This window comes from Heliangelus exortis, chromosome 2 (assembly GCF_036169615.1).
Source record: "Heliangelus exortis chromosome 2, bHelExo1.hap1, whole genome shotgun sequence".
In the NCBI taxonomy this organism is placed as follows: domain Eukaryota; kingdom Metazoa; phylum Chordata; class Aves; order Apodiformes; family Trochilidae; genus Heliangelus; species Heliangelus exortis.
In genome coordinates, this window is record NC_092423.1 from 24,248,304 (window position 1) to 24,272,517 (window position 24,214).

Consider the following 24,214-nt stretch of genomic DNA (forward strand, 5'->3'; position numbering starts at 1 on the left):
CAGAATGTTGAATCTCATGGAATTGAAAAATACCCAAATCACAGAGTCTTTCAAAATGATATAATTACTGTAAGCTTTTCACTTTTTCCTTCATATAGGCTGAGCTCCTAATGTATGTCTTAGGAAGCTGCATATTATGAATTATGAGGCTCCCTAGGAAATGCTTTTACTAATGGTCATAGATATACTAAAACTTAAATATTAATTATTCAGGAGGTTGTATATTTATTTACCTTTTTGATTTTAGTGATCAGCTTTATATAGATTAGTCTGATAGAGAGTACTCTCCACTCACTGTCTTTAAGTACAAAAGAAATACTGGAAGTCATACTTCAAAAGAAACATGGCAAATGTCTTGCAATTTTATTTATTAACTGAGAGCCTCTGGAAAGATTAGATACTCTGAGCTGAAACTGTAAGCAGTGTTTTCAAGTTATTTCTTGAAGTTAAGTTTCTAGCACAACATGGATTTTAGGCTGTTAGTGCTGTTTAGAAATGTTTTCCCTTTTCACCCAAAATAGGAACTTTAATGCAACTAGATAACAATGTATAAAAGTTAAAAGTTGGCATCCTTTTAGAAAGAGCAACTAGGAGGAAATGTTCTTGGAACACTTTTTGTGTCAAGATGCTGAGTGATGTAGTAATAGAGAAATGTTCTTGGCATCAGAATATTTTTATAGGGACAATACTTGGGCAGCGTACAATTTATCACCCTTTGGAAAAACATAGGATACTGCCCAAGAGATTACCTTGAATGTTCATGCCAACTTCACTGATACTTGGAAATCTAACTGTCCAGAATATGACACATCACCCTTATATAGCATATGGGCTGCAGGCAAGTTTAAAAGTCTGTTTATCACAGAGCAAATAGAAAAAATCATCCCTTGGCAATACAGAATATTCAGATAGCACATACAAAGGTGACAGCTGCTTTGGTTAGGGTACCCCATTGTTGAAAATCTGAAAATTTTCACAATGGGATGTGCTTGAATCTTTTGTATTTGGTTTTTCCCTTTTGAAAGACAAACAGAATTTTTCAAGTCTGCTTTTCAGTTTTTTTCAGACTGCTGATCAACATCCTTAATTAAGCGCAGAATTAACAGCTGGGCAAAACTGCCAAATATTAAGTGTTGCAACCTGTGTTAGCTCTCCAAAAATAACTAAATATATGCTGGAGTGTGTTAGTAAACTGGGGCACAAAGGCATAGTATTCAAGCAGGGAGTCTAAGCTAGATAGATGTCAGGTTATTGCTTGATTCTTACCATGTATGCATGTAATTTTCAAAGTAATGTTACCATTGCTGCCCTACACAAGTAATTGCTTTAAAAAAGTTCAAGCAACTCCCCTTAATACTAATAGCTAATTTTGTTTCTTTGTTATTGAGTTTCTCTGCATAAAACAGCATTTTCTATATTGATTAGTAAATTATGTTGCTATGCACAGCATTAGCTTGAAAACGTGTTGCTGACTATGGGAAAATGAAATTATTTTAGCAACCCCGTGTAATTTTTTCCGATTTGTCACATCAAAACACCTCTGGAATGTCACAGTCTGTTAAATGATCTGCTATATCTTACCTGCTGGGTGAACTGTATTTATGTTTTTGGTCAAAAATTTCTGTTTCTATAATAACCTAAAGCTTATTATATATTCTTTATGGTTCTAACATGCTAATAAAGCAAGCAGTGTTTCATTTTTGAACTAGCTTGCAGGAAGTGTATGTTTTCTGCAGTACTGGGGGTTTTCATTCAGTATGTTTTAGTATGACTCCATGAAAAGGGCCTTGCCCTATGCTGGAAAATAAAATAAGTAAAAATTATAGGCCCTATGAACTAGACCTGTAGGGGAAAATTTCTTCCTGAGTCCAAATCCTCTGCTCAGTCTGAGTCAGCTAACATACAGCTGAGGATCCTGAAGTTTAAAAAAAAAAAAAAAATCGATTTTTATTTTCCCAAGTCAAATGCTTAACAACAGAGAACAAGAAGGAAGACAAGGAATTATTCTTCTCCCCACATCTTAAAATTGTTTAGGTTTCTTACCCAATTATAAAAAAGAAGGAGAGTAGGAAATGCTATGTTGCTGATGTGATACTCATTATTCCTACAGTTATAGGATGAAATCTGATTTTGGGCATGTCATTTTTAGACTGCCTTTTTTTTTTTTGCTTTAAAAATATCCATATATGCATGTGTAAATACACACTACTGCATAACATCTTCAGTGGCTCTGTGTATCATTTGCTAGAGACTACTTTAAGGGTTAATTATTTTTTGGCTAAATTAATCTGAAATGTGTAGAGAATCCAGCAAGCTGTTTATTTTGAATCTGGTACTAGAAGGCCAAGAATGGTTCAGACAATTTGAAATGGACTAACATTTACATTTGGAGAAGTCTTGAGGCATTTATGTTGTCATCACGTGTAATTTGGTTTTTTGTTTGTTTGTTTTTTGTTTTTTTTAAAACATCCTGATCTCTAAAATATTACTATATTGTTGTTAATCAGTAATCAAGGCAAAACAAACTTCATAAAGCTGGTTTTGAGTTTGTTGAACTCAGAGCTGTCTTTGTAGCACTTAGGTTGAGGAAACTGATCTTCTTTATTTAATTTTTAAGGAAAATACATGCAGATGATGAATATTCTGAAACCAATCGCATTTGATGTGATCCACTTCATGTCCCAGCTCTTTGATTACTATCTCTATGCAGTCTATACATTTTTTGGACGAAATGACACGGTAGGTAGAAACATTTTTAATTTCTAAGTATGACTGTACACACAGAATGAGACTAAAGAGATCTCTTCACTGAAAATACTACCTAATATGTAATGCCCAGAAAAAGTAATGCAACCAGAATGGACTCAAATACATGAGTAAGAAAAGGCTGATATGGATGAAAAGATCATCCATAAGGGGAATAAGCACTGGGAGCATCATTATCACTGGGATATGAAGACTATTAGGTTTTGAGTAGATTCTGTACTACTTTTTCACCAGTATTTTGAAAGGGAGGAAATAAAACACGAAACACCTAAAAGTAGTGGCAGAAAGTAGGGAGCAGAGAAGCAGTCTGAGGGAGGATGGTGGTGCTTTGGGGCCTAGAAAGCATGAGTTGATTTTAATTTTCCTATATGTTTCTCAAACTTAGATAAGGATAGCGAAAGGAAGAGTAGAAGGGGGCCATGAAAATTAAGCACTAACTCAGCTTTAAGAGGTTTTAGTTTTAAATCTAGCTGTTTCAGATCTAGTATTCATCTCAAACTGCTTGCATTAATGAAAGGAGGTTTCTTTGGAGTGCTCTTGTAGTTGAAATAAATGCTTGCTGGCAATGTCTGTACGTAATATAGATCAACTTTCAACAGAATTGTCTTAGAGCCTTTATGAAAAGCTGCATGTAAAAACAATTTTCTCCTCTCCTGGCCCTTAAGTTACTCCACAAGTAATATTACTACAGGGTTCCAAATTCATCATCATCTGTTGGCAAAGCGTTCAGCATTTTCAGACTGAACATATGGTTCTAAATGGTTTTGTGCTGTTCTCTTTGGCAGGACAAATGTATTTACAATTTATTTCTGTTTAGAAGATGGGTGGTGGGGGTTTTTTTTGTTTGTTTGGTTTGGTTTTTTTTAAGATAATTGATTTCCATTGGCTTAGTCAGCTCTTCTGGTATTCATGTTGTGTCACATTTATTTTGTTTTTTTTTTGCATCTCCCATTTTGTGTTTTAAAGCTCATACTGAGTTCCTCACTCTCTGCTTCTAACAGTGATAGGCAGGTAAACATTACAGCAGATGGGTAGTAAGTCTGTGGTGGTTTTGTAGCATGCCTGATTTTGTTTTGACACATGATTTTCCATGGGAAACACAATGCTTACAAAGGGTCTATGAATGTAATAAACCCTCTTGTAATGCTCCTTAAATGTCCTCACTCCCTATAGTGTTTATAAACTTTTAATAAGTAGAGATGGTTGATGGCATGTGATTTAGACCACTGAAAGGGTTCCTATTATTTTTATTTACAAAATAATATGAAATAAGATTCTTAAAATGATGTTGGTAACACAGCTTCCTGAAGTGGTTGAAATTGTTTCTGAATACTGTGCTTATGTTCTGCATGTGTGTTAGTAAGCACATAAGGAGAGTGACTTAATTGTACAGAGCTCACTCCAGGATTTTCCTGTAAGGAGGGTAATTTTCCCCATTTGTTCTTTCCTTAACAGAAAAGAGAATAGTCAGTCATGAATTTGCACTTCTTTTGACCACATCTTGAAAAACTACTTTATGACAGTAGACAGTAAAAAAAAAAAAAAATTAAAAGTGTGTTTCATAAAAGGAGAAAAAGCTCTTTTCTTTTTCACCCTTTTTCACCTGGAAAATCAAAGGCAGTTCAGACCTGGTATATCTATAGGAATAAATATGAAGATAAATACAAATTATTTTTGAAAAAAGCTAACTTAACCTGTAGAAAAACAAAGACATGAGCCCTTTTATCAAATATGGACACTAGGATAGTGATTTATGTCTCCTAGATTTCAGCAGTGTACTTCCAGTGAGAATTCAGCTCAGACGTAAATTTTTATTGAATATATGGGAGGATTTTGGCAGATGGACATTTTAAGTCAGAAACATTAGTGGTGGTAAATGGGGACCTAAATTATACGTGAACTTGAACTTTTCCTTCCCTGATTTAATGCACTGAAAGGAAGTCTAGTAATTCAGTGTACAACAGTACTCTAAATATTGTTCAGTAAATTGCCTTTTGGTGGGAATCACATACCAGAACTGTATGAAAATATTTCCAGATTCCTGATGTTATTGTACACTTCTTAACTGCCCTATTTCCACTTCCTTTGTGTTGTGTTTTGTTGGGGTTTTGGGTTGTTTTGGTTTGGTCTTTTTCTTGGAAGTAGAAAAGAAGTAACTAGGGGCATTGTGCATGTTGAATCAGACTCTGCTGGTATAATTCATTGCATTTCCCAGGAAATCAGTGTAGCAACATTGATTTATCCCAGCTGAACATCTGCCCCATAATACTTCTGAGCCATGAACATGAAGATGGCATATTTCTCAAATCAATCTTTTTAAGCATTAAATAATAATGTCTGTTTTATAAGGATCAGTAGCTACAATTTCATATATGCAAGCTAGAATTTTATATAAGGAGTTACAATAATTTTTATAGTTTGAGAGACAAGTTAAGACTATTTGGCCTGGGTGTGGTATGCATGCAAGTCTGAGTAGGGGCATTGTGGTGCCCCATTATAGGCTCATCACCCAAATGAGAAAATCTAGTCATGCATCCAAATACAGTGTTATGCCAATAAAGGATACTGTTGTTTATTGGTATGAACAGTAAGCTGTCATCTTCATGAAAAGTGTTTGGGTCATTCTTTGCACCAGTGCAGTGCTGAGTGCTGTGATCTCTGTTGATTTTATTTTCATTTTGTATGGTTGAGATTATGTGCTAAAACTTCACTTTAAGTAAGTTGTAGGTAGTGTTCACAAACTGGAGTTTTGCTGTATCACTGTGATGTTTAAACTGAAGTGTTTTCTTTTCCCAACTTAAATATAGTGTATTTCTTTCAGTTTGAATCAACAGGACTGGGCCTCAGTAGCAGCAGATTACGCACCACGCTGAACAGAATCCAGGAGAGTCTGATTGATATTGTAAGTACCTGGATTTTATTAATGCTCAGTGCAATGGGGGTTTGTGTAGGAAATTTAGGAATCATATTTTATTGTAGGTTTATGTTTTTTATCTCTCTTCATATCTGGTGTCTGTATTGACAAAGGCTTAATTTCATGGTGTGTCATGATGCAGGTACATTATTGTATGAAACAACTTGTTTCTACTACAGTACAAAACTAGTTAAATAGCTGTTACTAGACACAACAGAAACACTCTGTATTTAAATCTTATAAGGTATTACAGTTCGTGTAATAAAGCAAAGATATTCCAGTATCATTGTCTTCTTACTAAATAATGCATTTTGTAAAAAAGAAAAACCACCACTGAAACAACACAACAAATTACTTGCTCTGCTTCAGTAAAAGAGAAGCAAAGCAGGAACCCTGAAGATTGTTCAGTCATTCACCTTACAAGGTAATAGAATAAACATATGAAGTCTTCGAGTGATTTCTGAATTGTAGGGATCTTACCCTGACATTTTGTAGATTACATCCCATTGTCCACTTCATGAGTTGTGAAATGGTGAAAATGTAAAATGTGAAAAGCAAATATGGTGCTTTTGTGGCACTGGCCTTCACATCACTTTACGAAGAGTGAAGAGGAGACTCTAGGTAGATTTTGTGGATTCAACCGAGCAAGAGTTTGTAAAACAAAAATACTGCTAAGAGCTATGCAAAAATGGAAATTTGTATATCTTTTTTTTCCACCTAAATATAAAAACTCTTGGACCATTCTGGAGAAATTTCTTAAAGAGTATCATAAATGGCTTGTATAGTAATTTATAACATGACCACTGCAACAAGGATTTGTTTTCTAAAGCTTCTGCTTTTAAAAGAAGTAGAAGACAGACATTCTTTCACAAGAATTTGGTACTCCACAGGATTATACTTTATGCCTCTTTAAGTTCTTGAGTGTTATATTGAATCCTAAACTGTTCTTTCAGAGAAGCTTCAAGAGTTCTGGGGCTGTTTCTTATAGTGTCAGTAGAGGGAGTCCTAGATAACTGATAATCCTAGGCCTCTATAAAACAGAAAAAACCCTAGTCCTATTGATACTCATCTCAAAGGCTATATATTCAAAACAAAAATTAATTCTAGGATGACCTTCCAAACAAATAAGTGAAGGTTTATGGGAAAATGGCAATTTATGGAATTAATTTTGTAAATTTTCTTTGTGGTCACAGGTCCTGACAGTGCTTTATAGAGTTGAATTTTTGTATTGGTCAAAATAATTTTAAACAATTATTTCTATTATTTTTCCAATGTACTCCCAGGACTTGTTATTTTTCCTCAGTCACTTAACAATACTGTTCCAGATTAATATTAATGTCAAATGAAATTAATACCTATGTTCCAGGAACGATTTGAAAGGAGGAAGTCTTAGCTAACTACTGTTGAGTTAAAGGCATTCCAGAAGATATGTAAATATTAATCTTATGCACTTCTGCTGGTCTTATGCTATAAATGGAAATTTTTCACTTTTTTTTTTTTTTTTTCATAAGGAAGAAAAAGTCATCTGGCTGGTTTTATCGTTTGCTTATTTTCAAGAGTTTATGAAAGTTGAGATTTATCTTTACTGTGTCATAAATCAGATATTTCTCTTGATTGTATGAACTGTTCTGGAGTGCTTTCAAAATTCTCCTCTTTTTACTATTGTGAATTGCTTTCTGAAAATATTTCTGTTTGTATTGTGGGTTTTAGCCTCAGGGTCTTTTGGGATTTGGGGGTTGCATTGTCTTCTGTTCATGGTAATTTTACTAAGGACCATCATTTCTGTCCCATTTCAGTTTCTGATGGCAGCATCTTTTAATATTTTATTTTCACAAAGAAAGTTCTGAATCTGTAACTAGAGCTGTGCCAGAATTACATGTAGTTCAGAATATTTCCTCTAATTTGTCAGTGCCTGTAAAGGCTGAGCACTATGATCTGTGCCAAGATTCTTCAGTAATTTAGATTAGACCATTCCCATCTTTCCTCTTTATGTTTGTCCAGTCCTTTTTGAGATACCAAGTGGGTGAAGGCTTGCTTATTCTATATTTATGGTCAGGAGAAGGCCTCTAAACCCTCCAACTATTCCTCCATCTCTTCCACCTACATTCTGTAGTGTCTGTATGAATTTCTGTAGTTCCTGTTTGGGACTGAAATAGTGGTATCTAATTTACATCAGATATGTTTTAGGATGCTACTTCTTTTTATTCAGCTGAATTTTAAGCTGAATTTAAGTGAAGGAAAAAGCAATGTGGAAGGGGGAAGTCCACTTCAAATTACCTGTTAATTAGGCCAAATACACTGTGCCTGTTTCTGAGCTGCCTATACCTCCTCGCTGACATTTCCCTTGAGTGGGCAATGTACAGATACCTACACACATTTGGACTTTTTGTTTGTCACTTCCCATGGGAATATGTTTTTGCAACAGTAATTATGTTCAGTAATTATGTTCGTAATAGTGGTCCACTGAGACCACTAAACCCCCAGGTAGGTACAAGCCATCAATCAGATTGATGTGATCTATGATAACTGATGATGTAGAAGGGAAACTTCTACTTCTGATTCCTTGTTCCATCTTTCTAAGCAGCTTCCTTATCTGCACAGAGTGTAATTTAGTCATGGTACTTCCATTACATAGATGTTGTTTATGAATGTCCTGTGTATGCAAATAGCTGTCTTGAGTGATACTGCTCCTTTATTTTTTTGTGAAATGACCACTGAATACTCATAAATGTCATTGCAAATAGGCTTGCTTAGGTAATATAGGATTTGAAATAGAGTTTGTTATCATTACAGTGCCTTACAGCAGTAGAAAATAGATCACTGGTAAAATATGTAAGCATTTCAATGCAATGTATAGAAGAGTAGAGGGAAGGAATCATAGGTATAAAGTAATTCTGGTTAATATATTTTTGATTCTCTTTAGCTTTTTTGACTCTTTCCCCATAACTTATATGTCTTTTGGCAGAGACTGTAGCTTAGAGAATGATGGTGCAGAGACAGAAAATGTAGATTTTTCAGCTGTACAAACAATAATGTAAGGAGTAATGGGAGGAAGAATTGTTTTCTTCATACCTACATTCCAACCCATTTTGTCTTTGACCCTTTTATCTTATGGAACAGTATTGTTCCATTACACTAGTCCCAATTCTAGAAACAAACAAATCAGTTTTACTTAAAGCATCACAGCACAGTTCTGAATACTTAGTGTGCACAGGACTCCTGTGATGGTTTGGCATACAAATGGCAAACTCTGGAGAGTGTAGGCTGTGGAATTTTTTACTTGGCATGGCAGTGCCTAGTGTAGGATGCTGCTCCTAAAACACGTAGCGAAGGTCCCCACTGAAGTGGTAGCTGTAATCTGGGATTCCTGGTGAGGTTTTGTTTGGCCAAAGCTATTCCTGCAACTTTTACAATCCTTGCTTGGTGTCCTGCTCCTTCAAAGAAAAATACCCTGAAGAAACCAAACCAAACCAAACCAAACCAAACCAAACCAAACCAAACCAAACCAAATCAAGGAATGGTTTTTTTTTTCCTCTCTTTGAAAAGATTTGTACAACATACATGATGACAGTGTTTAAAGGTGTTGTGTGAATTGCTTGTCAAGGGAAGATAAGTCTGTGTATACAAAATAAATTTCTGACAGGATGAGCACTTTGAAAATATTCCAGGACTCATCGTATTTTTAATTTAGACCACTTCATATGTTTGTTTGCTATATTGCCCAAGTAGACTGGAATGATTTACTGAAGTTTTCTAGCCTGTTTCTTTGAATAATTTTTTTTTGGATTTTGGCAATTGCTTTGTCTTTCTTAAGGCAGTCACTGAGCCATTGTTTTTTAGTCACTTCTGACTTTTTGCTGGGCACCCAAAATATGGGCTGATTCCTTGTCCCAGAGGAGTACAGGTGTCTGCAGAGTCACAGTTGGGCACCTCGAAACAGGCAGCAGCTCCTCCTGAAAATCTTTTCTTTTTGTGTAAGAAAAATGTTGCGGTTGTACTACTGAACCATATTGGTTTACGTGCTTTTGTAACATAGTAATAGCTCAGGTTCCCAAAGGTTTTGGCAGCGGTGGGCTGCTTTTCTGCAGAGACTCTTTTGATGGGTACTTTTTAAAGCACAGTTAATGAGTAATTTTCTCTGTTGTCTACCAGCAGAGAGTGATTCCTTGTGTTAAATTAGACAAAATAGTAAATAACCTTGATATATTTTGGTAACTTTTGAATGAAAAAAGTCTGGCATTAAACTTTTAACATGAAATTAACATGAAATGCAAAGATTCCAGAAGTTTCCATGCCAAATTTATTGAAGTCTCTTACTGAAGTCAGAGGGACTGACCTAAGTGAGGTTTGGTACATGCTTGTTTTGTGACAAAGAGCATGGAAGATGCCCAGTCTTGGAGTCACAAACCTGATGCCTACCACGAGGCACTGCTGATCAACACAGCCCTGGGCCCTGTGCCAAGTGTAAGCATCGCAAATGTTGGCAAGTGTGTGCAGCTGAAAAATGTACATTTCCCATCTCTGCACCATCAGTCTCTCAGCTACTAAGATACTTCCCCAAGCGCACACTATAGCTCGTACTGCTGCTATTAGGAACCCTTAAACAGCTAAAGCAGTCATAAGCTTGCTTTAGCACTTCTGGATCCTGATATTTTCAGGCATTTAGAGCAAAGCAGCTATTATAAGTAATTGCTAGTTGTCAGTGTCAATTGTGTAGCATTAGAAAACTCGGTTCTTTTCTGTATGAGGGAGTTAGGCTGAGGCTAGAGAAAACTGAATAGATGAGACCTGCTGGAAGGTGTTTTCATGGAATGCTGGTTAACCTGCACTATGTTGTTTGGTTTGGTTTTTTTGTTTTTTTTTTTTTTTCCTGCTTGGCAAGAAAAGAGAAAAGTATCTTGCAGTTTCTGTCAGTTCCAGGTGTACATCCAAATTATTTTATCAAATATGTATTTTTCCCAGTTTACTTGGAAAAATGTTATACAGAATGGTGTATGTCTTAGATATATCAGAATTCTGCTCTATCAGCACGACCTGCTATTCTGATACAAAGGAAAGCTGAGCAAGCTTGTTCAGCTTTGGTATTGGTGCCTGCACACTTGGTACTTAGTGCTGCAGTAGTTCTCAGTGTAACTTGACATTCCTTGGAAATAAAGTTGGTCTGCCTGCTATTTAATTTCCTGGCTTCTGCTCTCTTCTTCTTCCTTCTCCATCTCTTCCTCTGGAGATTGGGATTGTTTCACCCACCTTCAGTTTTACTGGACTTTACCTGTACACCATGGTTACTCAAAATGAAGGAGGTTGTCTGGCAAATCATCTTGAAGTACTGGAAGGGTTAACTTGAATGTGTCCAGTCCTTTGCAAAACATCTGATTTCTTTAAATCATCTGTAGCCTTTTTTCCTCTTCCTACCTGAATGTTTTGCCCCTTTATTGATGCTTTCAGTCATTTGATCATTTCTGTTAATGAGAGATGGATAAAAAACAACGTGCATCCCTGATACCCTTTCTGAATGATCTTGGGCTTTTCTTGGGGACTGGCACAGTGGCTGTTTCCTTGGGCTTCTTTTTTTGCTATCAATGTGCTTTTGCACTGCCTGCTTTTAAGAACAAGTCAGGAGAATGAAAGGCTCATACTGTGGCCAATATATTTGATCCAGAGCAGACTCCCTATTTGAACTCAACATGTATTTGATTTAGCCAGTTTTCTGGTGTATACATTTTTGTGTCTTCAGGTGCATTATTTCAGTATTTAAAAGCTTCACCTTCATGGGAAATAGGCATGTAGAAAAAAAAACCAAAACAGTTATTTAAAATGTATCTCAATATTGAAGAGACAGGCAACTTCGAAGTGCAATATGCAAAAATAAGTCTTTATAATATTTGTTTTTTACATCATTTATAATTAGTCTTTGAAAGAAACAAAGTTGCTTGCATCTTTACCACTGATAAGCCTCCCACACCTCAGTGGCTCATTGTCTCTCCTAATAGCGATTGGTAGGCTGTGGGCTTGGTTATTTTATCATGTGTAAATATTTCAAGGGTTCTCAGTTTTTTGTTTGTTTGTTCATTTATTTGAGAATGATATGAAGTGGAAAATAAATAATAATAAACAAAACAATGAAAAAAAACCCAGAAGGCAGATTAGGTGTGGATTTTGACAGTTGATCAATTATGTCTTTGGCTCAGTTAATATCATTAAAGAGCTGACTGTTATGCCTGTATGACCAGATGTTATTGCCTGTGTACACCAGTGGACATGCTTGGTAGGTATCTTCAGACCTGCCTGAAAGAGGTGACATGAAAGAGGCCTTTTAGCTTGCTTATCCCTTCTGATAGACTCAGCAGAATGCAAACTTCACACTATTCTGAAATGTTTCACCAGTTTAATTGCAGATTTATGTGGCTGAATGTGAACACAAATCAGAGCAAAGAAAATTAGTTTTTCAAATAACACAGTGATGTGGATAGCTTTATAATTGTTCCCATACTCAGAGCAACTGACTCGGATAGCATTTACTACGAGCCTCTTTTAAAAGTTTTAGCTTCTGCTCATTGATCTATTTCTGTGAGATCTTTTAGAAGTACAAGTGATGTGCTGATGGTATTGCTCAGTCAGCAGTCTTTTTTTTAATTTTCTCCGGAGATTTCTCTTCAAGGCTCCCTGCATTATCCGCTTCCTGATCTTGTAACCCATTGTATGAATGTTAAAAAAAAAATCTGAAGATACTTTCCTCACCCCTGATATTGAGAAATCTCCTTTTTCCAGTCTGTTTTGTTCCCTCTACTCTAGTCCATTTTTGTTTGAGGTCTTCAGGAGAAACAGAGCTGGAAGAGCCTTTCTGAGTGAGCAAATCCTGCCTGTCACATCACAGGACCCTGCTGTCAACTGAAATTCAAGATAGTTAAAGTGGAACTTATGATTTATTTTTTTCCTATCACTTCTAACCATTTTTTAACAACTTGGGCACTATTATCTTCCTGGTTGTCTTATTTTCTCAATGACACTTTCCTCTTGGCTTTTATCCATGTGGTAAACACATTCTGGTGCTGCTTGGTCTTTAACAGCAAGGTTTTGATCTTGCTGCTCATTCTGTATCAATTAAATTCTTGCCAATCCTTACATATTTTGACGTAATCAATTTTTGCGTGTACTGCCATTAATTGCTGCAGTATAACCACAGTGGGTCAGTCAGATATTTTGCTCCTGTGTGTTTTCCCCTTCTCACTTGGTCATCTGGGCAGTACTGTTCCAAGTTCTATAATGCATATTGTTCCTTGTCTCAATCCTTATCCTTAGAATCAGTTAGATTAGAATCAGATAACCACAGAGTTCCGTCAGTGTTTCCAGTGTTCGCTGCTTTCCTTTTCTTCTTAGGCAAAAGTGTCTGAAAAACACGTATAGCAATTATTCTGTTTTATGTCACTCCTCACAGCTGATCTCTTTGGTGAGGCCTGGAAGAAACTTGTGGTCATCTTGAGTTTTTTGAGGTTTTTTAATTTACTTGTGCTGCTGATTATTTGCTTATTTCACTGTGATTTCCTCACAAATTTGAAAAAAAAACCAACAAAACCAACCTACACCCCAAACAAAAAAACCCCAACAAAACCAACAAACAACACCAAAAAAAAAAACCCCAAACCAAAACAAACCCTTGCAAAATTGCTTTATTTATTAGCACATTTTTTACTTCATCTTTGTCCAGTTTTTACAGCAATCCCAAAATTATGCTGATTTTTTTTTAAGTCCAACCATAAGTATTGTGTTTAAGCATTATCATGGTCATCTATGTTGTGTTCGTATATTGCTTTACAGCAGAGATATTGTGCACCTGCTTTTACTTTTGAATAAATTATTTTTACCACTATTTTGTCATTGTGTTATTGCCCAAATTTATTTTCATTCCATATAAACAGCTTATTTGTTGTGGCCCTTGTCTGGCCACAAAGTTTCTATCCCAGGGTCATGGAAGGCTTTTATTTAAGAAATCAGTGTTGTATTATGCCTACCTTCTTTACTTGTTTTGTGTTCTATATAATCTTTCTTTTGTAGTGTTTCTATTATTTTTATAGCCTCTGTGTAAACAGTAAGCACGGTATGAGTAAGTAATAGAGAGCCAGAATGAAGTTGAGGTTTACATGTCCTGATACAGTTTTGGCAAATAGCTTCCCTCTATTCTTCCCTCCCATTTTCCTTCCCCCTTTCCTCCTCTCTAGAAAACTCAATGTTTGTCTTTTGATCCAGGCTTCATTTAAATTACACCTTAGGATTAGAAACATTTTTTTTACCTTATCTGCCACATGAAAGTGGAGCCATTCATGCTGTTTTCATGGTTTTTCAGTTGTTTAATTCTTCATTTTAGGAGGGCTCTGCTGATCCGGCAGGAACACTCACAGCTGCTGAGGAGAGAAAGGAGAAGGTGCCAAGCCCACATCTCAGTCATCTGGTAGTTCTGACATCTGGCAATTCCCTGTATGGTTTGGCAGAGAGAGTGGTGGCCACGGAATCCTTGTAGGTTATTTACTGTACAGTGCATTTGTGGTCCCTGGAAGCTATAGATTGTTTAAGAGATTCTGATTACCAGCCAAAACCTTCCTGAGCAATCAAAAATTCCTGCTTCTCAATGTGATTTTAACTATGAGTGATAGAGGCAATTTCTAAATTAAAGGTAGTGGAAGATAACCATCTGGTCTAACCACCTGCAAACACCTGCAATGAAATGTTTTACAGCTGGTCCAGTAATTTACGACAGAACAACACCAGATCACAGGAAAAATGTTTAATTATAAAGAGGAGTATTTAATCTGTATGCTTCATTTAAACCTTATGTTAAGTACTGAAATGCTGATAGTTGAGGCTCAGAACTGGTTCATGTTGGTTTGGTTTGGACTGCAGTGTTCTCTGCAGTGAGTGGAAGTTTACCTGTGAAGCAGAGGTTATAACAAGTGAGTAATGCAAAAGACTTACAATGTGGTTAGACTAATATGGGTTCAGATGGGAGTATTAAAGATAATAAATTTGTATTAAAAATGTATTTTCAGATGAGCTTATTTTCTTTTACATCCATTTACGTTTACTTAGGGATATATTTCTTTGTTATGTTTATTTGTTATCAACAAATCTTACTCCTGAGAGAATTTGATCTCATATTCTGTCTTTTACAGATGCACTGCTGAACAAGTATTTGGGAATCTTGTTTGGGAATTCTGACATGGGTTCATTGATATTAATGTTAACTGCTCTGCACTATAGGAATTACAGGGCACTTGCCCACTAATTTTACTGGACTTCTCAGGATTAAATTTTCCAGTTTTCTACATATCATTATTGCCAAATATGTAAGCTGCAGAGTAAAAGTTGTACAGAAACATACCAGATGTTGCATTTAGTTCACTGTGAATTTGCTTTGCTTTGTTTTGCTTTCAAAGGGTATTTCTGGCTGAGCAGTTTGAGTGTCTTCAGCCTCATCTCGATGCGGTGATGCCAGCTGCCAAGAAGCCTTTTCTTCAGCAGTTCTATTCTCAGGTCAGAATTGTGTAATTCACAGCTGATTTGAAACTTGTGCAATATGGTACAAATACTTGTATATTACAGTTATGTATTGCTCTTACTACCCAGAAATTCACTGAATTGAATTTTGCTTGTATTCTGTTTCAGACAGTGTCTACTGCCAGTGAACTACGTAAACCAGTTTATTGGATTGTTGCTGCTAAAGCAATTGATTATGAACAAATGCTGCTTCTCATGACTAATGTGAAATGGGATGTGAAGGAAATCATGTCACAACACAATATATACGTAGATGCTCTTTTAAAGGTAAATACTTCTGGGAAATAGTGTGCAAAATTTGATATAAACATTAAATTACTGTAATAATTCACTAAAACTCTTAAAGTAGCACGGTTAGACCAATACAGCATCCTGAAAAATGGTAAGTTGTTATAAGGATATATGTCCAGAATTTTCATTATTCTTGCTGCTACCAGATTTTTTCAGTGCTGTTGTTTTGAGTACATGATGGGTGAAAGTGACAACACAAGTTTATTGTGTTTCATGTGTAAGTCTTGAATGGTAAACAAGTGTGGAGTGGTAGATAAATGTGTAGTAAATGGAGTAACAGTAAGGAAAATCCACTGGCCTGAGTCAGCAGCTTTTTAACAGACTATTTGCTATTCTGCATAATTTTCTTAGTTGTCTTTGGGATGTATCATAGGAGCTATAGGTCAAACCAGCATTGATAGTGATCTTACACTATCCAATTGAAGTTGCTATATTTAGAAGTTACCATTTGGAAAGTAAAGTAAAAGAGAAATTATTCACCCATCTTCTCAATGGAATTCAGTAGAAATGTTTATACAATTGCTGTGTCTTATAGTATTAAGAACCAGTTCTTACAAGAATCCCTCTCATGCTTCTGCATATACTCAGATGAAGTTTCTAAAGGTCTTTAGAAGGATGTTCTTGCATTTTTAGAAGGATACTAATTCTTACAGAGAAAATGAAATTTTTTTATATTAAATATATGTGAAGTGTATGTATCACAGAAAAAGTTATGTGTCTGTATGGAATACTAGTTTTTATTAAACTTTTTTCCTCTGTAGCTGTTCGATACTTTAAAAAAAACAAACAACCAAAACAAAAACAAGAAACCCACCCCAAAACAAAAACCAAACAAGGCCAAAAAGGGAGAATCTGATAGATGTATCTCCTGCACAGAATTTGATTGAATTTTTGTAATTACTCTTCTTTATGGTGCCATGGCTTTTTGAAGTCAGTTTGTAGATACAACATTTGGTCTCTAGTAGAACTTTTTTCTTTTGTGGATGTGCTGCTTCTGATGAATTTGTTTCAGGAGAATCAGACTAATACCATTTAAAAACATTTCTGGCCTCTGCATGATATCATTATTAACAGTTGCTACAGAACTTTAAGTGCTTCTAAGCAGTCAGTGATTCCCTGTTTGCCTTGTGACTCCAGGAATTTCAGGTATAAGCAAAACATTTAGTATAATCACCAGCTTTTTTAGCCTTTGCATATGCATGGAAAATTCTATACTTAGTGATTGTATGTATGGAAGCAGATAGACTGGGGAAAGAGGATTGTTCACAGATGTCATTAATATGGAGTGATTGGCATCTTCATCTTCAGAACAGTGTGTTACATGCTAGTTAAGGCACAGCATTGCAGTACCTTGCTTCCTCTTGAGAAAATCCTCAATCCTCTTTCTGAAAATTTGTATTAAACACCGATTTTTTTGTCAGATACTAAGTTAAGTTGGCAACTGAGATTTCCTTATGGTTGAACTTAATGAAGGGGAAAAAAAAATTGAAAATACAGGGAAAAAACGGACTACATTAACAGCCTTGGAATGAAAACACAGGGTCAGACAAGTCTGCTTTATATCCAAGTAATCTGATGCTTTTTTGTTTGTTTAAATGATAGAGATATTACGCTGGCAACAAAGTTCTATTTTGTTTTATGTGAGTCACAAAATCATTGGCAATTATGTTCAGTTATAACTAGGTTGTCACTCATAGTAACAGCTCAAATCTATCTAGGCCACGGATGTTTTGGGTTGAAGCAGGTGTTTTCCCTCAACCTAAATTGTTATCTAGTGCTGCAGTGTGCTCCTGAGCTGTTAGATTTGGATTCTTTTCAGTGGGTGATTTTGGCTCCTTTTAACTCACTGGGGAGCTGCCTAATGCGAAAAGTTGAAGAATGAAAAGTGGTTATAATATTTCTGAGCTTCTCTTTGAAAACTGATAGGATGAGTATATTGAGAGATAGAGACACTGAATTTGCTTCAGTGGCTGTATACAGGCTTCCAAAAAGTTGGATTAATTTAGGGAGTGAGGCAGTGAAAATGACATTTGAAGAATTAGCTACTTGGTTAATTTTCAGAAATGTCAGTTTCACAGTGAACTGCACCTCTGGGGAACAGTATTTTCTTTTTCAAAAAATAATTACTGAGGTAGTGTAAATGTTATGCTATGCTTTCTGCTTTATGCATTAAGCTTATTTCTACAGCCTGTGCCAGTTAAGCTTCTCTTCTATGCTCTTTATTTTTCAGTATTCTCTTTCATGTGCATTTCTAATTCTGTGTTGATGTTGTTGCTAGGGATGTATAGAGTATAATTGCTTTCATGCCAGAGGAATAATGATCTTTCATGTTTCATCAGGAATTTGAAGAATTTAACAGAAGGTTGACCGAGGTGTCTAAGAGAGTCCGAATTCCACTGCCAGTCTCCAACATCCTTTGGGAGCACTGCATACGTTTGGCCAATAGAACTCTTGTGGAAGGGTAAGTAGTTCAGGAAAATTTTGTTCTTGGGTAGATATACCTGTAATGATAGTGTTTATTTTAGGGAATGACTAGTTCTAATTTATAGTGCACTGGTAAGCTTTTTGTTTTTAGGAAGCCTAAAAAATATCAAGGGTTAACATAGTTCTTCGCAGTTGTTTCGCAGAGTCTGGGGCATTAAGCCTAAAGGGGTGGTCTTGTACCTAGACACTGCTGAAGAAAGACATTGAGTGTTTTACTGAAGTACTCAAAACTGCTATGTGAAAATTATCACTTCTCAGCAAAACAAAAAAGTGTAGTAGGCAGGATCACTATGGTGATGCCATCTGCCTTTGCCAGGAAGAAAGACAGAGTTGTCAGCCCTGGCAGTTGCCTCAGAGTATCCATGAAGCAGGATTTTTCAAATTGATCAGGAACAGATTTTTAGCAGTGTCTTTTTTAAGTATCATGGGGTACAGTGAGGTTCTGTTCTATGAGTGGGGCTAAAACATATACTAAAGCAAATAAAACTCTGCATCAGACATCCTGTTCTTGTCTGCTTTTAACTTAAAACCATAGTTGTGAACTTCTCAAGGCTCAAGGGACTAAGTTAAAAAGGTTTTTTAGACAATTTTTTATTTCTTTTGAAGCTGTACATTAGACCGTGCTTCTCTTTTCAGTTATGCCAACGTAAAGAAGTGCAGCAATGAAGGACGTGCCTTGATGCAGCTGGACTTTCAACAGTTTCTAATGAAACTAGAAAAGTTAACAGACATTAGGCCTATTCCAGATAAGGAATTTGTGGAGACCTACATTAAAGCATACTATCTAACAGAAAATGACATGGAACGCTGGATAAAAGAACATAGGGTAAGAGTTAAATTTGCATTATTTTATTGTGTATCAGGAAAATTCACCATGATGATAGACTCATGCTAGCAACTGTAAGTGATCAGTGCTTCTATGTGTTTAATACATGCATATATATGTATATGTTAATTTATTATAATTAAAATTTTATGGGGAAGCAGCATAAATATAAATGTGTGTGTGCATGTATGTTCTTTATGTTTATTATCATATGAAATTAGTATGAGTTTGTACTGACTCAGTATCTGATGACTGAAGGATTAATGAGCCAGTCACATCTACCTACTGCTTCAAAATTGTAGAGAACTAGAATGAAGTGAAGTTGAAAATGTTTGTGTGCTGTTTGGAAAAGGTGGAAGCACACAACTCTCATCAAGAAGCACAGTTTGAAATCATACTGTGAGGTTTTAATTTGCCTTCAGGAGGAGATTGCTTAAACTGAGTTGTAAAGCACAATGGAGGAGAGTCATTGCTTCTCTTCCTTCATTCAGGGATATTGAATCAGGATCAACATTGCTAAGATAAATCTTCATCTGCTTCATTTGAAAGCATTTAGCATGCTTTCAGGATAGCATAACCTAAAATACAATAGGACTATGTAAGTAACAGTTACATGCTATTGGAGCTGCCCATTCCTGAAGTTAAAGTCTTTCAAAAATGGAGCACTTTGTAATGGAGCACTTGTATTTTGGGATTACTTTAAATCCCACTAGAAATGGTTGAAAGATATATGGCTTTAGTATCACTTTCTGGCTTATGTAGAGCCACAAGAAAGAGTGGGAGCTGTTATTTGGTGATCTACATAGAAAAATTCTAGTTTAAACCTTCTGATAGAAGCTATATTTTGGATAGTGTTAGGTATAAAGGGTAGTACTGGCAAATGTGGTGTTTTGACAGGTGTTAAGAATTCTTGTCTCAATATTTTTGCCGTTTTTTTCCTCTTTTATCATGTACTCAAATCAATAGTTTGGACATTGTAGACAGAACTATTTAGAAGCTTATTGGGTATGAGAAGTTAAAATAATAAAATATCAACTTCTTCCACAGTTTGTTTAGAAAACTGGTTTTTTGTTAAAAGTTTGTCCCATTTGCATATATATTTCCCACCACACTACCTGAAGCATGGAAAATACCTTAAAAAATGATTTATATACAAAAGTACTCACAGAATTGATTTCTGTGAACTCAGTCCAACATTGCTGAAGTTGTAAGCATTTTCCATTATCATCTGCCATGTAGCAAAGTACAGCTTTGTCCTCAGCCTCAACTATTAAAACAATCCAGACCTGACTTAACTACTGCTTTAAATCTCCCCTGTGGACTGAGTACATCTCTCAGTTGAGAAGTCCAGAGTCCACATGTCTGTGTTTTCTAGCTTTCTGTCTTTGTCTTGTGTTTTCTTCTGCCATAACATCATCTACTTTTATTTGCCAGGAATATTCTACTAAGCAGTTGACCAATCTGGTGAATGTTTGTCTGGGCTCCCACATCAACAAAAAGGCAAGACAGAAGCTGCTAGCTGCTATTGATGACATAGACAGGCCTAAAAGATAACTGGAGAGAGCTGCTTTCCTTGGGACTTGTACCTTTTTCTGTTCATGTGAAGCACGCAGACAAATCTCTCATGGACTAATGACAACGTTCTCTTAAAAAAAAACAAAAACATTGTGCATGACCTTTCTTACCAGCATTGGCAATGCTCTGACATGATGTGATGTTCTAAAATATATGACTTTTCTAATCTGTAGAATTTTTTTTCTGTTGTATTTCTTCTTTTTGTTGTTGTTGTTGTTACTTGCCCTTAATAAAGGGCCACTGATTGTGTATCAATGGTGAGTTGTATATTTTGCAAAGCAGTACACTGTAAGTAAAATCAAAAGCAGAGAGAGACACATTGGCTTAATATATAGTTAATGATCTTTTTTAATAAAAGAGCTACTTAAAAATATTACTTCTTTCTTCCCTGCTTTCACCCCCAGAATTTGCGCTTTATTATGGACCAGTGTAAAATGGAAGGAAATGTACAATATTTGATGGATGTATTTTGCATGTGGATTAGGAGTGCAGATCAACTAAATACTCTGATGTTCAAGCCTCTCATCTTCATATGTATTTAAAAGTGTTGGTTTATTTCAGAATCAATTTAGTCATATCAAAGTTGTTGACTGCAGATTAATAGAAGGTAATAAATATTGTACACCAATATAATTGCTTTTTGAGACTTTTTTTTCCCTAATTCAACAATACAAAATGTCATTTACAGTAGAAATTAGTACTATTCTTCTCGTATCACTACCCTTTTGTCCCTCCACTAGTCTTCCCTGTTCCAGAGCAATAATGCTAAGAAATAGGAATACTGGGTTTTTTTGGCTGAAGTTTTGGATTGATGCTACAATAATCTTACTCTTTCCTGCTCTTCAGGAAAGCATGCTAGCACTGAAATAAGAAATAGGAAAAATAAGCAATATAAGCTACAAATCATTAATGTGTACAATGTGGTAGATTCTCAGTTTTGGGTTCATACTTGCCATTGTAATTTTAATTCAAACGTAGGAGAATCAGGATTTACTAAACTACAGCAAATCTGACTGTGACTGAAAATCACAAAAAGTTGCTCTATCCTTCATCTTCTTTCCTCTTCAGAAGTGGACTGAGCATTATTATGTCAGTGAAAGCCTCTGTACAGTTTTAGAAGAGTGCTAAGCTTTACGTTTTAAAGATTGACTTAAATGTTTAGTGTTCAGCTCCCTTGTTTATCTGTATGCCAAGGAAAATAAGATTAAAACCAAAATTTAACTCCATTCTTTTTTGACCATGCTGAGTTCTGTTTGAAACTTTTTTAGCAGCATGTTAATGTCCGTGTTGGAGCTGAATCACTTTTACTCTCTGATGTGGATACATTGAAATTATGAATTGTCTCTTGGTCCAGCATTTCTCTACTCTTCAAAAAAACCCCCAAAACTATAGCAAACTTTTTTTGTTTTTTTGTCTCACCTTAGTTTACTCTATTAAAACACATCAGTAAACAAAAGCCTGGTCTGCCAGCTTCTGTTTGAAATGTATCAAAAACCTCACGGCCAAAATCTCATCAGGTGGCTGGAGATAAAATGCTAATAAAGTGGCTCCTGATTAAGCTGTCAGACAGGTAATGCAAATTATATCAGATAGCAAAAACTAAAGAATTCCAGAATATCAAGGAAATCTCCAAAATCACAAGCCTCTGACAATAATTAATGAAAACATAGAACCCTTTTTTCGGTATAAAAACTCAGAGGGTAAAGGAGATGCTGCTTCTTCAATGGTAACTTCCAACTACAGCAAAGGAGGAGCAGCTGAAGCAGCCTCATCGAGGCTCAGCAGGCCAGACCAGACCAGACCAGACCAGACCAGACCAGACCAGACCAGACCAGACCAGACCAGACCAGACCAGACCAGACCAGACCAGGACCATCACCTGTGGCCATCAACCTTCCAAGGCAGAGGGTGAAAAGAAACCTAATTACTCTTTTTCTTCTCTTAGCGACCCTTTCCCCAGAGTCACTAATTTCTGTAAGCCCTTTCCTAGTACAAACCTCTCTTTTCAAGGTGACATCACTTTTTTTTTCCTTTCCTTGGAATAAATCTTTGTAAGTTGCTTAAACTATAAAACCTGTTATTTTTGCAAATCCGTGTGATGCATATATGAGCAGAGGCTAATATCTCCTCACAACATAAATAAAATCATAGGTACAGACCCTAACACCCTTGTTAAAAAGATGATTCAAAAAAACAAAACTGCAGTTCATTTTGAGAGTGTGGGCTTCTGTATCATTGGATCTGCTCTGAGGTCAGATCCTGAACAAGAAGAAATAGAAATGTCAGAGATGATTAGTGTAAAATCTGTTTTCATTTTCTTCTCCTGGATGAAATAAGAAATTTAAATATCTTTTGCCAGAGCTTTGGTGAGTTGAACACATTGTTAATTTCTCCTGAACTTACCAGGTTGCTGTAATTTGGTTGCTTACCAAAAGGTAGGAGTATAAGCACTGATGGGAGTGTAAGGTCAAGGAAGGAGGTGAGCAATTGCATGAATCATAGACAGAGTAATTTTTTCTAGTGTACCTATAGCTTGAGCTGTTATTTTTAAGTAAGCTTCCAAGTCAAAGAATGTATAAGATGAAGTGTTAAACCTGTGCAACATCTGTTGGATTTTAATTTATATATGCCTAAGAAATGTTTATAATTTCCAGAGGAACCTCCCCTCACTGCCCAGGACTGATGCTAAGGAAGAAGCTACATAGTTTAATGGCCTACATAAACTCTTAGATGTATGATTTAACTTTCACGTTGTGCTGTGTGGAGTCAGAAGTTGGACCTGACAGTCCTCATGGGGCCCTTTCAACCAAGGATATTCTATATTACTTGGTAATGTGTGACTAATAAATCCAAGTTTTGGCTGAATGTTGGATTTTTACCCTACTAAGTGTTTGGTAGTTTCCACCCTCCACATGCGAAATCTTTACAAGCCATTGGTTTTTAAGTTTCTCTACATCCTCGTTCTCCTTGGGAATACTGCTTTTTCTACAATAGAGGACATGACTTAACTATCTTTTATGTTTTAGAGGAGTGTTTTGAAATACTCTAATAAGACAGGGTGTAGTGGTTTTAAACTTAAAGAGAATAGACTTAGACTACATAAAAGGAAGAAAAATTTTTACAGTGAGTGTGATGAAACACTGGAACAGGTTGACCAGAGAGGTGATAGAAGCCCTGTCTCTAGAAACTTTCAGGGTCAGGTGGGATGGGGCTCCAAGAAACCTGATCTAGTTGAAGATACTGTTGCTCACTGCAAGGGGGTTGGATTAGGTGACCTTGAAGGTCCCTTCCAACCCAAACCATTCTATGATTCTATGAAGATGATTTCCTTCAGTCTCCAAGGAAGATGATGACTACTACAGAGGTGGTAAATGCATCTCTTGGTGGTTCTTTAGCCTAAAGAAGAATTTGAATTGTATTGCCCAGACAATGAGTACTTCAGTGTTTGCCAAACTCAGCTGGATGATCAGTTTTCACTTCTGTCTGGGCAAAGCCTATCCCTGCCCTGGTCAGCATACAACTTGCCTTTTTTACAGTCAGTTTCTCTAAGCTGCATCTAACAGTGATGTTCTCCTTTTTTGGAGAAGCTACTGGGACAAAAATAAACTGAAGCAACTGATAATTGCTGTGATCCTGGTATAAGATTCAAATCCTTGCTCTGGTGTGGGTTTAATTATTCAAAGCAGAATGGCATTGATGGCAAAGACCATCTTGGATCAGCAGTACTTCAGCTGATGGGATAGAGCACAGAGCACACTTGGAAGTGTAAATTCAAGTGGCTGATCTGGGCAGGGACATGACTGTTCTAG

The 24,214-nt window shown here is 36.1% G+C and overlaps 1 protein-coding gene across 2 annotated transcripts in view; it reads left to right on the top strand.

Moving 5' to 3' along the window:
* Positions 1-21,038, top strand: part of VPS50 (VPS50 subunit of EARP/GARPII complex) — a 72,745-nt gene extending 51,707 nt beyond the window's left edge. The window contains exons 21-29 of one of the 2 annotated variants that reach the window (XM_071735240.1): positions 2,618-2,739; positions 3,733-3,777; positions 5,588-5,668; positions 14,043-14,191; positions 15,109-15,205; positions 15,338-15,496; positions 17,860-17,981; positions 18,641-18,830; positions 20,265-21,038. In XM_071735240.1, coding sequence (XP_071591341.1) covers positions 2,618-2,739; positions 3,733-3,777; positions 5,588-5,668; positions 14,043-14,191; positions 15,109-15,205; positions 15,338-15,496; positions 17,860-17,981; positions 18,641-18,830; positions 20,265-20,384 — 1,085 coding nt within the window. In that variant the 3' untranslated portion in view covers positions 20,385-21,038. The remainder of the gene's footprint in view (positions 1-2,617; positions 2,740-3,732; positions 3,778-5,587; positions 5,669-14,042; positions 14,192-15,108; positions 15,206-15,337; positions 15,497-17,859; positions 17,982-18,640; positions 18,831-20,264) is intronic. The other variant, XM_071735239.1, reaches the window with a different exon arrangement.
* Positions 21,039-24,214: the final 3,176 nt, after the last annotated feature.